Genomic DNA, 13,646 nt, shown 5'->3' on the forward strand with positions numbered 1-13,646 from the left:
ATTGGTCACTCTGCAGAAATATTGCTCAGGACATCTTTTTTTGATAAGAAAAGAAAACTTCCTCCTGGCATTTATCCTTTTTATCATTTATTTCTACCACTACATTGTGATTTCTATTTCCATGAATTTCCCTATAATCTCAGAATTTAAATTATCCACTATTAAAATTGATTATGCCCTCTGTTCTACCCTATCACAATATATCCCAAGTAGTCTGATAGTTCTCTCCCCTTAATCCCTAGGGCGCCTTCCCTCGACAAAGGAGGCGGAAGATTCCCTGGCGAATCTGCTTAGTTTTTACACTGTAGATAATGGGGTTCATCACAGGGGGAGACAGCAAGTAGACATTGGCCATGATCACATGAACCAGAGGAGGGGCATGTCGGGCAAAACGGTGAACTATGGACAGCCCTACCATAGGCACGTACAGGATAAGTACAGCCAAGATATGGGACAAGCAGTTATTGAGAGCCTTAAATCGCTTAGTCTGGGATGTAGTGCCTAGGACACTGTGCAGGATTAATCCATAGGAGACCAGGATGAGGAGAGGGTCAAGCACAATGATGAGCAATACCAGTCCAAACCCGTACCAGCTGTTGACTCGAGTGTCAGCACAGACCAAGCGGATCATATCTTGGTGGAGGCAGTAGGAATGGGAGAGGAGGCGAGAGTGACAAAAGGGCAGACGCTTAAGCAGGAAAAGTGAGGGCAGTACTGCCAAAACACAGCGAATGATGATGGCTATCCCAATTCTTCCAATGACATTCTCTGTGAGAATAGAAGCATAGTGCAGTGGGCGGCAGATGGCAACAAAGCGGTCATAGGCCATGGCCAACAGCACTGAGGATTCCATAAAGGAGAAGCCATGAAGGAAGAAAAACTGGGCAAAGCAAGCCTCAAAGCTGATCTCCCGGACGTTGAACCAGAGCAGTTGCATCACTGTGGGCAGAGTGGTAAGGGCCAGGCCCAGATCGGTTATTGCCAGCATGGAGAGGAACAGGTACATGGGTTGGTGGAGTGAAAGCTCTATCTGAATGACAGCCAGGATGGTGGTGTTGCCCAAGATGGAGATAATGTATAGGCAACAGAAGGGGATGGAGATCCAAATGTGCATAGGCTCAAAACCTGGAATGCCCGTAAGGATGAAATAGAAGGGTTCTTCAGAGGTGTTAGTGATGGCAAGCATAACAAAAGGATGGACCTCCAGGTCCAATTTCTTTCTGCAATGACATAAAGTTCATTTTAATTTTTATGGGAATTATTTGCTTTATAATTTTCCAGTTTATAAAATATTATGTAATAGAAATAGAATTCTAGGACTCTGAAAAGATTTTAATAACCTTCCTTCCCAAATTATTATGAAATGAATAGAGAAATGGATAGAAAAAATAACTTGAGGAAGAAAAATGTTATCCAATTATTGTGTTCAAAGTATTTCATTCAAAATATTTCACTCACCTATCAAATGAAATGAGTAGAAAACTGTATACATCTCTCAGACGGGTCCAAAGGACATTGTCGAAGTCATAGCTTTTGAAACAGAAAGAGACAAAAGAGTCTGCTTTTGACACTTGAATGATACTCAAAAGGACATAGGCTTCACTGAAGCCATGTGAACACTGAGAAAATTAAATGGAAATTTTCTGTTAGAATTCTAGCTTAAGAAGCTAAAAATAAAACAAGTTTTAATGACCCACTAATGTATATGTTTCAGAGAGATCTACATGACCAGAGATTAACGAATTGGAGAGAAGAATGGGATAGAGTTCTCCAAGAAATAAAAAACAGTAAGTTAAAGATCAGTAAAGGAAGAGATGAAGCCTGATAGTAAAATTTCTAGGAGTCAGCTGAAAATCCTGGGCTCTTGCATTGCATAAATCAATCTCCAAATGTGTCTTATTGGTTAAATTATACCCCAAATTCCTAAACTAATAATTGAAACTGTGGGCAGTTCAATATGTAAGGTATTGCCTTATAGTTTGATCACTAGTAGTATACTTGTCACTCTTCCAACATACACTAATCCAAGATTGACTTTGCTTATGTATCCCCAATATCCCTCAAACTGTCGAGTCCAAACACCTTGAATTATTTGAAAGTTGAAATGAATTTACAAATCATGTGCACACATACATATGTAATTTATCAATAAATATACATATACATAAATTTTAACTAATTTCAACATATATGTCTGTACACATAACCATTTAATAAGTACTCACTGAAAAAAGTTACAATGACAGTGATTGTCATCAAGCACTAGCGTTACAAAGGCAAAATAGAGGCTATTCTCAATGCACTTACATTCTAATAGAAGAAAAATATACAGGTTTATGTAAAATACAAAGAAGATCCTAAGTATACTTGGATTAACAACGAACAAAAGAGCCTTCATGAATGAAGTATTGTATATGAGTCTATACTCATGATCTGCTGCTCTATTTTTCCTTGAATTGATCATTCACAACCAAGCTAATAGGTGATTAACGATTGACTGCCTAGATGTGACCTAAAACCTAGAGTTTTGGAGTTCTTTATGTCTTTGCAACTATCCCCAAATTAAAAAAAAAAAAACCCTCCTCATCCCACATCCCTATTCCACTCTAGAATCATTGTGTTCATATGGCCATGTGTATATGGTTTAGCATGTATGTGTAGCTTCCTAAAGTAGTCCTTTGGTATTTTGTATTTCTTTGTACTCCTGCTAGATGATCCTGTGCTCTGCTAGAAGTGCTAGGAGAGAAGCAATCATGGCAGGGTCTACAACACTGCAAAGGCACCAAGTATGACCCTGAGGATGTTCTATAACAATAAGCCAATCTAACCTTGGAGAAGACTATCGCCAGGTGATTGTCACCAGGTGGAGAGTTTTTTTTTTTTGGGGGGGGTGGGGGGGTTGTCCACAACTACTGATAAAGACATAAGCAATTGCACCAGCCCTGAAGTCAGGAAGATCTGAGTTCAAATCTGGCCTCAGACACTTAACACTTTCTAACTATGTGTCCCTGAGTGAGTCATTTAATCCCAATTGCTTCAGGAAAAAAAAAGACATAAACAATTACTTTATGAGGATGATATAGATAGATATGAGTTGATATGAAATTACAATAAACATAGAGAGAAGACAGCTAAAGATTGAAAGCTAGAGAAATAAGTGGATAAATGGTACAATTAATAGATAACAAATATAGTTTATCAAATGTATCTTACTCATAAATGAATTAAAAAAAAGCTTATTAATGACTTACCAGATGTCAAACATTGTGCTTACTGGTGGGGATACAAACACTTAAAAACAAAATAGCCTCTGCTTTGAAGGAATTATACCATATACAGAAAAGTAACAGTTTGGGAAAATGCTTTTTGATTGGAAAATCACAGGAAGAGTTGTTAGAGACATAGGACAATATTGCTATTACTCTCTCTCTCTGCCCTTCCTCTATCCTACTGTCTCATTTTATTCATATCTCTGGTTCCAAAAGTCTTAATACAGCTTTAAGCTTTAGTAACATCAAAAATATAAATGCCACAAACTGACAAAATCATCATTTGAAAGGTTAATTAATTAAATTTATTTTGTTCTCCATTTATTTGCCTTTGTTGATTGAATATTAATTTTTTTATTTTAATTTCGACAAAATGGAGCATCTTGTAGTTATGTATTTTGTGTGTGATAGTTTCTGGATGAGCCTTTCTCAAACCAGTTGATCTTCTACTTGGATATATTGGTTACCTCATTTACCTCCATTATATTTTTTTCCTTGTGTTGTCTCATCAGAACTTTCATGTATGCATCAAAACTTTACTTCCTGGATGATATCAAGCCTACAATTACAAGATCAATTTTTTTGGTCACTGAGTTACAAGTGAAGAAACTTGATGGAAGTCTTTGAGGTAATTTTAGGCTTGAATAAACTTCCTAATAATTGTCTGAAAAGGGAGAAATAAATTACTACTAGAACTCTTCAAACTTTAAAATTGACTGGAATTATGTATAGCATAAGACAATGGTTATGTTGAATTTAAATAAGAAAATTTTGGTAATCTTTCAAATGTGTTTTTTATGTATATAGCTTTTATAATCCTAAAGTGATTAAAGCTTAAAACAGCACTAAGACCTTTGGAACACTCTTAAACTATTTCTTTTATCATGCTTATGGTAGACTTACTCTGATTTATAATATAGATTCCTCACTGAAACTATCACCATGACACTGCCCCAAAGACAGCTCTCACTGTTGAATATTGAGAGAAAAATGGGCAAATGATTTTTATCTCTTTACTCTCTAAATCCACTAATCCAGTGTTCTCACTACTGCCACCTACCATGTTAGACCTTACCAAATGCTCCTGAGAACCAATTTGTCTAACTGTAAATCTAGTACAGGGATCGGAGGAAAAGGGAGGGAAAGAAAAACAAAAGAAGGAAAGGCAAGGTAAGGTAAGACAAAGAAAGGCAAGGAAAGGGAAAGAAAGGAAAGAAAAATTTTATTGGATGATGTTGCATGGCCTTTTGTTGAATATCTTTCTTTAATTCTATTTGTTCACTTTGTCTGAAGTCCATTTGGCCTTAATTTCCATCAAGATAAAGAATGAAATTGAACAAGGATCTAATCAATATTTGTAAGAACATAATTGAACTATAACTTAGATTGTGAAGAATCTCCAAACAAATTCATCCTCATTTATTGACTCACTCCCAGTCCATATTCTTTATATCTAGTTGTGTCCACTTCTACTCCCAGAACCCATAAACCTGCCATAATATTGCTTTCTTTCTCCTCCCCTTCACTTCTGTGTGCCTATCCAATATCTCCTGTTCTCACATACCTTTTGTTCTATGTAGATTTTCATGTTCTTTGGAAGAACAGGCAAAAGCAAGATTACTTATACAGTTCTCCTCTGGATTGTCATGTGAATATATGGAGTCCCAGCATTCTTCAATTCTTCAATACATCTATTAGAGGTGTGGCTCTGAGATCTCTACCTAAGGGAGTACGACCATAGAAACTGGGATAGAGGGGAGGGGAGGATTTGGCTTAACTTTGTTCCCAATAGGACAGGTCATGTGTCAAATATCTGGAGACTTCAATTAAAGATAGACTCCTACTTATTAAGGAAAACTGTGTAATTGACAACAATATGCATGATTGATTCAGAACCCATTAATTGGAAGTCCATGAGATTCTCTGTAATACAAAGATCCAAGACCATTCCAAAGGACTCATGATGAAAAATGCTGTCTTTCTCCAGAGAAAGAATTGAGAGAGTCTGAATGCAGATCAAAGCACACTACTTTTCACTTTTATTTTTTTCATTTTTTGTCTATTTTCTTTTACAATATGATTAATATGGATATGTTTTGTCTAACTGCACATAAAAAAACCTATGTAAAATTATTTATTGCCTTGGGGAAGTGAGTGAGGAGAGAAAGAAAGAGGAACAGGATTTGGAACTCAAAATTTATTTATTTATTATAGCTTTTTGCTTACAAAGCATATGCATGGATAATTTTTCAACATTAACCCTTACAAAACCTTCTGTAACTTTTCCCCTCCTTCTCCCACCCCCTCCCTAGCTGGCAGGCAATCCAATACATGTTAAATATGTTAAAATATATGTTAAATACAATATATGTATACATATTTATACAGTAATCTTGATACACAAGAAAAATCAGATCTAGAAAGAAGATAGAAAAATCTGAGAAGGAAAACAAAAATGCAAGTAAACAATAACAAAAAGAGTGAAAATGCTATGTTGTTGGTCTATACTCATTTCCCATAGTTCTCTCTCTGGGTGTAGCTGATTCTCTTTAACACTGAACAATTGGAACTAGTTTGAATCATCTCACTTTTGAGGAGAGCCACGTCCATCAGAATTGATCACATATAGTATTGTTGTTGAAGTGTATAATGATCTCCTGGTTCTGCTCATTTCACTTAGCATCAGTTCATCTAAGTCTCTCTAGGCCTCTCTGAAATCATACTGCTGGTCATTTCTTACAGAACAATATTCCATAATATTCATATATCATAATTTATTCCGTCATTTTCCAATTGATGTGCATCCATTCAATTTCCAGTTTCTAGCCACTATAAACAGGGCTGCCACAAATATTTTTTCACATATGGGCCCCTTTCCCTTCTTTAAGATCTCCTTGGGATATAAGCCCAATACTAACACTGCTGGATCAAAGAGTATGCACAGTTTGATAACTTTTTGAACATAGTTCCAAGTTGCTCTCGTTGGATCCAGAACTCAAAATTTAAAAAAAAATGTTAACACTTTTTTCCATGTAATTGAGAGAAATAATAGAGTATTGTTCAAAAAAATGTAGAAATGCTTTTTAAAGAAGGATAGTATCCAGAATCATTTTTTGGTGAGCATTGGTTTGAAAATCAAGGGAGATAGTAGTTTCAGATCCTCAGCATCATTTGTCTAGACCACTTCCTAATAATTAAATTTGGAAAAAGGGGAAATGAACTATTACTAGAATTATTTAAATGCAGTTTCATTGGTCATGTACAGTGGTCTAGAATGGCATATATGGATAGATATGAGATGATAAGACATAATAATATACATAGCAAGATGAAAGCAAAAGATTGAAAGCTAGAGAAATAAATGGATAAAATTAGATTTACTAGACTTCATATTATTTTGGGAACCACAAAAGAACAAAAGCAGAAAGTATCACAAGTGAAAATGATATGATTGGTTGGTTATAAAGTCTGAAATGTCATAGATGATGAAAAACAATTTGATTGGATGGAAGTTAAAAATGCAGGATTAGCAAAAACTATTCATTTTATCTTGTTATGGAAAGCTCATTGCTTCTGTCCACTTGTATGATTACTTACAGTTATAACAATAACAGATCAGACTTTCTTGAAAGACAGTCAGCATTGCAGAGTTAAGAGATTTCCTGGGACACATTTGCATTATGCAAAGCATATTAGTGAGATATGGGCAGCAAGATGGGTAAAGACAATATATTTCTTTGATTTAAGGTGATTCATAAGACAACTTAGCTCAGAAAGAACAGCTGAATTTCTGAACTTAAACTCAGAGACAAGGAAATATAATTTAGGCAATTTAATAACATTGGAGGTAATACAAAATAGAATCAATAAAAAATAAAATTATAATCAATATGATTTTATCATAAATCAGATTTCAAGCTTAGAACAATGATAAGTAGAAGCTTCTTTATTTTTACTATGCTCAAACTGAAATTTGGAATTTCTCCAAATTACAAATAAAAAAAACCCCAAAAAATAATCATGACTGTTAAGGGGAATAAAAGCTTTAACAGACTACCAAATGTATTCCATGACACAAAAAAGATCAAGAAACTCTAAATTAAATAGTGACAATAGTCTTCTTCATATCTAAAATTCTGTGATTCTGTCCCTCTTAGTACCAATTATTCCATTCTTCAAGTCCCCTTAATTATACTCCAGTTTGTTACAATAATAACATGAAAGAAGTTGTCAGATGCTTTAGCTATGAGAGAGTTGTCAAAACATGATATATAGAATGCTGGATTTGGATCCAGAAGTCCTGGGTCTAGATACCAACCTAGAATTACTACTGTACACACATGGTTGTTGTAATAATGGAGTCACCTGTCAGTGGCTACTGGAGGTCTAACATAGACCTGTAGAATGAATCTCTTCATTTGAGAGGATGAGGACGATGATACAAGGAGACTGAGAGGCAGTTGTGATCTCTGACCTCTCTCCTCTTCCCTCTTACCTCCAATTTATTTCATTCCCAATCCACAAGGAACATCTACATAAGTAAAGGTTGTTTTGCAACTCCTTCAGGTGTTATGATGCACAGCTGTAGAGGCTCTCAGAGAATTGACTTGGCCCTTCACTTAGGCATGGTCCTTAACAGTTATATAATTATATGCATGCTTGCACTATTTCTTATAAGTATGATGTGAGGAAAACTTCACATCATATTGTATGTATTATATAATACATACAATAAATTTTTGTAATTATTAATTTGTAAATTAATTTTTGTAAATGTAATTTTGTGATTATTGTAAATTTTACAATATTAAATATGTAAATATTAATGTGCTGTGTAAATGTGAATTATTAATTATTTAAAATAGTATATAATGGCTAGAGAGCACTTCTGATCTACTAGTGTAGTTTTTATATATATAAAAAAAGTAAATGTGGCTATTTGATATGATTTTATTCAGTCCACAACCAATTATTTAGTGCTAACTATATATTCAGGTACTCTGCTAAGCAGAATTCTCATAGCACTTTCTAACTTCATTGTACACTCATGGTTTTCTGTTCTGTTTTACAAATACCTGTGTATTTGGGTTTATGTGTATGTGTGTGGTTTATGTCTTCCCCCCTCACTAGACTGGGTTTCTATTTAAGGTCATATATACTGGGAGTTTCCAATTCAAAAGCAAATTCACAATACACAGAATATGAATTTAACAACATATTGTTTATTATTTAAATGGGAGAATAGACTTGAAACTTCATAATTTTAAGGACCTAAAAAGAATTTTTATTGTTGTTTCTACTAACTTTATTAGTTAAAACTTATATTAACTTGAAAGATTTTTTTAATGATGGGCTTCTTAATGAGAATGAGAAATCTATATCCACTCCCTCCAAATTCCCCTAACACATACACTGAAATTAGATGGCAATAAGTGAAAATGCTATTCCTCTGAGAATTGTCCCACAATGAGATGTATGAATATCCTCTTAGGAGCTTCTGGTATAGTGAGAAAGACTCAGATCCAGATTTTGGGGCAAATATATCCTCCCCTTTCCCAGATACTATCTAGATTTGAACACCTTACTGTTGTGATTGTCTATCTTGTACATTAATCTCATGTATTGAGGGAGATGGGAAGGGAATAAAACTGAGAAAAGAGATATAGAAAAGTGGTCAGTATCCAGGCTCTAAAACATTACTCTCCCTACCTTAAGCTTGCTGGGCAGTGAAAGTATGGAATCAGTGTGGTATATGGGTGATTGAAGTTGAAAAGAAAGGGAGTCAGTGCAGTAAAGGTCTGCCCAACCCAGGGAAAGGAGATAATCTGATCTTCCATTGACCTGTGCATGAATTCCATTAAATTTTATCATCCATGCCCATCCCACCTCTCATATGGACATGAGGAAATGTTAATATTGCATTGTTTAAATGTTTGGGAGATGTACAATTTGGGGAAATAGGAGGATCTTAGTGTTTAGTTGTCACCCAGATTGCCCCATTATTATCTAACATATTTATACTTGGATCTTCTGCTTCCTATCTCCTGACTGAAAACATTAAGGACCTAAGACTATAAGTGTCAGGTTTTATTTCATGCATGCAGAATGTAGGAGTAGATTTAGTGATCTCTAAATAAATTTCAAAATGATGTCTAGAGAGCTTTTTCAGTGGATATATAATCTAAGGTGAATAAATACCTAGAATTGAACCCACTGCAGAATTCTCAGAAATTAACACCAAAAGAGTGGTACCACAGAAGAAAGACTAAGGCCTTAATCTGGGCAGACAGAACCTGCGGAGGATACCATTCCTAATCTGTTTAGTCTTAACACTATAGATAATCGGATTCATAAATGGGGGGAAAAGGAAATAGACATAGCTCATAGTGATGTGGACCACGTGTGGGGCATGTTTCCCAAATCGATGAATCAGAGACAAACCAATCACTGTGACATAGAAAACTAAGACACAACAAATGTGGGAGATACAGGTATTTAGGGCCTTGGTCCGTTCCTCTCCAGAGGCAATGCTCATAACGGTTTTCAGAATCAGTATATAAGAGAAAAGAATTATTAGGGAGTCCAGGAAGAAGGTAAATGAAACCAGAACCATAGGATAGATGCGATTGAAAGTGATGTCTGCACAGGCCAGCTTGATGACATCCTGATGGAGGCAGAAGGCATGGGAGAGAACATGGGAATGGCAGTAAGGGAACCAGTGTAGTGGGACAATTGGAGGTGCTACTAATATGAAGCCCCTCAGCAATGCCCCAACGCCAATTTTTGCCACTCTGGAGTTGGTGAGGATAGATCTATATCTTAGTGGGTTGCAGATGGCAATGAAACGGTCATAGGCCATGGCAAGCAAGACCCCTGACTCCACTATAGAGAGGGAATGGATGAAGTAGGCCTGGGAGAAGCAGACTTCAAGGTGAATCTCCCTGTAATTCAGCCACAGGACCCCCAGCACTGTGGGCATTGTGGTTAGGGTCACTAAAAGGTCTGTGGCTGCCAGCATGGCCAGGAAGTAATACATGGGTTCATGGAGACTGTGGTCATCCTTGATGAGAAAGAGGAGGGTACCATTGCCAAGAATCACCGAGAAGTATACAACAAAGAAGGGAATAGAAATCCAGTGATGAACTGCCTCTAGGCCTGGAAATCCGGTCAGAAGAAAGGGGGATAAACTTGCATTATACCACATAATGGTGTACATGTCTAAAACTCAGTGAGGGTTGCTTAATTAAACAAGAGCCATTGGATCCGTTCTAAAAATACACAGAGTGTCAGTACTTCCCACAGTGAAGTTGTTCAATCTTATAGAAGAAAAAAAGCTGAGATTTCAGAATAGAGTTTGAGCTTGGACCAAGTATTAAAGATGATGCTTCCAAGGCTTTTTCTGTAGCTTGGCTCCTTAACTTTAGCAGAATTCCTTGGCTTTAGATTCTGGTAAGGACCATTTTTACTATCATATCATCCCTTGGCTTTTTGTTCTTTGAAGTCCTTCTATTAATGGAACTGACTTGTCTTTCTGATTAGTTGTAGTCCATTGTTCCCAACACATGTATCCAGTTAGACTTATTGTCCCAGGAACATAGGTCTCTCCTTTCTTTTTTCATTTCTCCCTGTAAGTCATGTTAACAGCATACTTTGAGACCTGCATTGGTAAGGGAAACCATTAAATCACTATAGACTATATAATATATATATATATATATATATATATATATATATAGAGAGAGAGAGAGAGAGAGAGAGAGAGAGAGAGAGAGAGAGACAGAGACTATTTAGGCTAAAATATCATAGAATTAGTGATTTAAATTTTATAGTACAATTAGCCCAATCTTCTCCTTCTAGTAATAAGGTAACTGAGTACTATTGGGGTTGAGTGACTTGTTCAGAGTTGCATAGATTGTAAGTAGTCAAGGCAGGATCATAAGTCCTTCAGCATAAATGAATGAGCAGGTCCAGTTCAGAGGGTAATTCATTTCTGTTTTTTTCCTTTATGAGAGATGTTCTTCTAGACAGATATTTCTAACCTTTTTTAGGGGTCTGTCTTAAAGCAATGTTTTTAAATGCATAAAAAATACAAAAGGGCTACAAAGAAAATCAATTGTATTGATAAATAGTTATGAAAAAAATTAAGTCCACGAGCTCCTATTAGATCTTTGGAGAAGAGAGGAATTTGTTAAGGGGTCGGGTCAATTCTCTGAGAGCCTCCATAGCTGTGGATCATAGCATCTGAAGGAGTTACAGGGCAGTCTTTGCTAACACATTTCAAACTTTGCTTGGAATGAAATAAATTGGAGGCAGAGGGAAGAGGAGAGAGGTGAGATAATGCAACCACCTCTAGTCAGAGGGGTCAGAGAACAGCAACTGCCTCTCAGTCTCCTTGTATCATCCACGAGGATGATACACAAGGAGATCCATTTTGCAGGTCTGGGTTATATCTCCAACAGCCACTGTCAGGTGGCTCCTGTGTCACAACAGGAATGTATGACCAAAGAAGAACTAAAGAGCATTACGAAAGGGAAAATGGACAATGTTGATTATATTAAATTTTAAAAGTTTTGCACAAACAAAACCAAGAGAAACAGAATTAAAAAGAAAGTACAAAACTGGGGGGGAGGGGGAAATCTTACAGCCAATATTTCTGATAAAATATTCCTAAAATATGTAAAGAACTGTGTCAAATTTATAAGAATACCTGTCATTTCCCAATTAATAAATGGTCAAAGGATATGAACACACAATTCTCAGATGATAAAATTAAAGCCATTTATAATTATATGAAAAAATGCTCCAAATAACTTTTGACTAGAGAAATGCAAATGAAAACATCTCTGAGAAACCATCTCAAACCTCTCAGATTGGCTAAGATGACAAGAAAGGACAATGATAAATATAGAAGAGGATGTGGGAAAACTGGGACACTAATACAATGATGGTGGAGTTGTGAAATATGCAGCCATTCTGAAGAGCAATTTGGAACTATGCCCAAAGGGCTAGAAAACTGTAAATACCTTTTGACACAACAATGCCATTATTGGACCTGTATCCCAAGGAAATCATAAAAAAGGAAAAAGGACCTCCATGTGCAAAAATGTTTGTAGCAACTCTTTTTTTGAGCAAAGAATTGGAAAATGAGTGAGTGCCCATCAATTGGGAAGTGTTTGAACAAGTTGTGGTACATGAAGGTAAACGGAATATTATATTGTTCCATAAAAAATGATGAACATAGAAAGGCCTGGAAATAGTTACATGAACTGATGCTGAGCAAAACAAGCAGAACTAGGAATGCATTGTACACAATAATAGAAAGAATGTACAATAATAAATTATGAAAGGCTTGGTTCTTCTCAATAGTTTAGTGATCCAAAAGAATTCCAATAGACTTTTGACAGAAAATGCCATCTGCAACCAGAGGAAGAATTAAGGAGACTGAATGTAAATCAATATAAGCTATGTTCACTTCTTTTTTCTAATCTCTTATCTCTCCTGTGGTTTTTCCCATTTGCTCTGATTTTTCTCTCCCAATATAATTCGTAAAACAATGTGTATTAAAAATAAACAAACTAAAAAGAAAAGTTCACAGGCTCCAATTTGAGAACTTTTAAGTCAATAAATTTCTATAACTGTTGTAATATCCCATGCCTTCTCATTTCTCCTTCTTTCAGTCTGTCATCTTTCCTGGCTCCTATATAGCCCTTATTTTCTGTTTCTTAACTAGAGATTCTATCTGTCTTGTAGTTCTCTCTTTGGCTTCCTCCTTCCTACTTAAGAAACTTTGTTTCTGATACTCTGATGTCCTTTGACTGATCCTCATATGATAAGAACCCAAGACCTTTCAGCATCATGACTGTCCTATTCTGAGGATACAGAGAGTTCTATGGGTGATCAGTCCCCTTCTTAAAATGGAGTGCCTAGAACTGGACACTACTCCAGATATGGTTTTATGTAAGCAATAGACAACGGTACTATCATCTGCTCAGCCCTTCTCAGTATCATATTAGCTTGCTCTATTACAAAATCCCACTGTGGACATATACTCCTTTCAGAACCCCAAGATCTTTATTTCAGATGGACTAACTTTTAGACAATCCTTTCTTATCTCATAATATGAAACTGATTTGTTGATCCAGATAATGCAAGTGAGTCTTCATTGAGAAATAGAAGTATCTAGATGACACAGTAGGTAGAGCACTAGACCTGGAATCAGAGAAAGACATAACTTCAAAGCCAGGGTCAGATACTTTCTAGCTATAATATCACTTTGAGTTAAGTGGTATGTGCTTTATGTCATTTATATAATTTGAAATTCAGGAGAGGTCAAATGGCTTGCCTAAATGCGCAGAGGAACTAAATGAGGAATCTGCG

General features: G+C 35.9%; 2 protein-coding genes across 2 annotated transcripts; both read right to left on the reverse strand.

Moving 5' to 3' along the window:
- Positions 1–238: 238 nt before the first annotated feature.
- LOC100926036 (olfactory receptor 51Q1-like) lies at positions 239–1,186 on the reverse strand. The gene has a single exon (XM_003764837.2). It carries the CDS (start codon positions 1,184–1,186, stop codon positions 239–241), a length of 948 nt encoding a protein of 315 aa, XP_003764885.2.
- An 8,348-nt stretch (positions 1,187–9,534) lies between these two features.
- LOC100926295 (olfactory receptor 51B5-like) lies at positions 9,535–10,473 on the reverse strand. The gene has a single exon (XM_003764838.1). The coding sequence runs from the start codon at positions 10,471–10,473 to the stop codon at positions 9,535–9,537; it is 939 nt and encodes a 312-aa protein (XP_003764886.1).
- Positions 10,474–13,646: the final 3,173 nt, after the last annotated feature.

Source organism: Sarcophilus harrisii, chromosome 3 (assembly GCF_902635505.1).
Source record: "Sarcophilus harrisii chromosome 3, mSarHar1.11, whole genome shotgun sequence".
Taxonomy (NCBI): domain Eukaryota; kingdom Metazoa; phylum Chordata; class Mammalia; order Dasyuromorphia; family Dasyuridae; genus Sarcophilus; species Sarcophilus harrisii.

Excerpts from the sequence above, each read along its gene's own strand:
- LOC100926036 (XM_003764837.2), bottom strand. The coding sequence starts at position 1,186 with ATGCTTGCCATCACTAACACCTCTGAAGAACCCTTCTATTTCATCCTT.
- LOC100926295 (XM_003764838.1), bottom strand. The coding sequence starts at position 10,473 with ATGTGGTATAATGCAAGTTTATCCCCCTTTCTTCTGACCGGATTTCCA.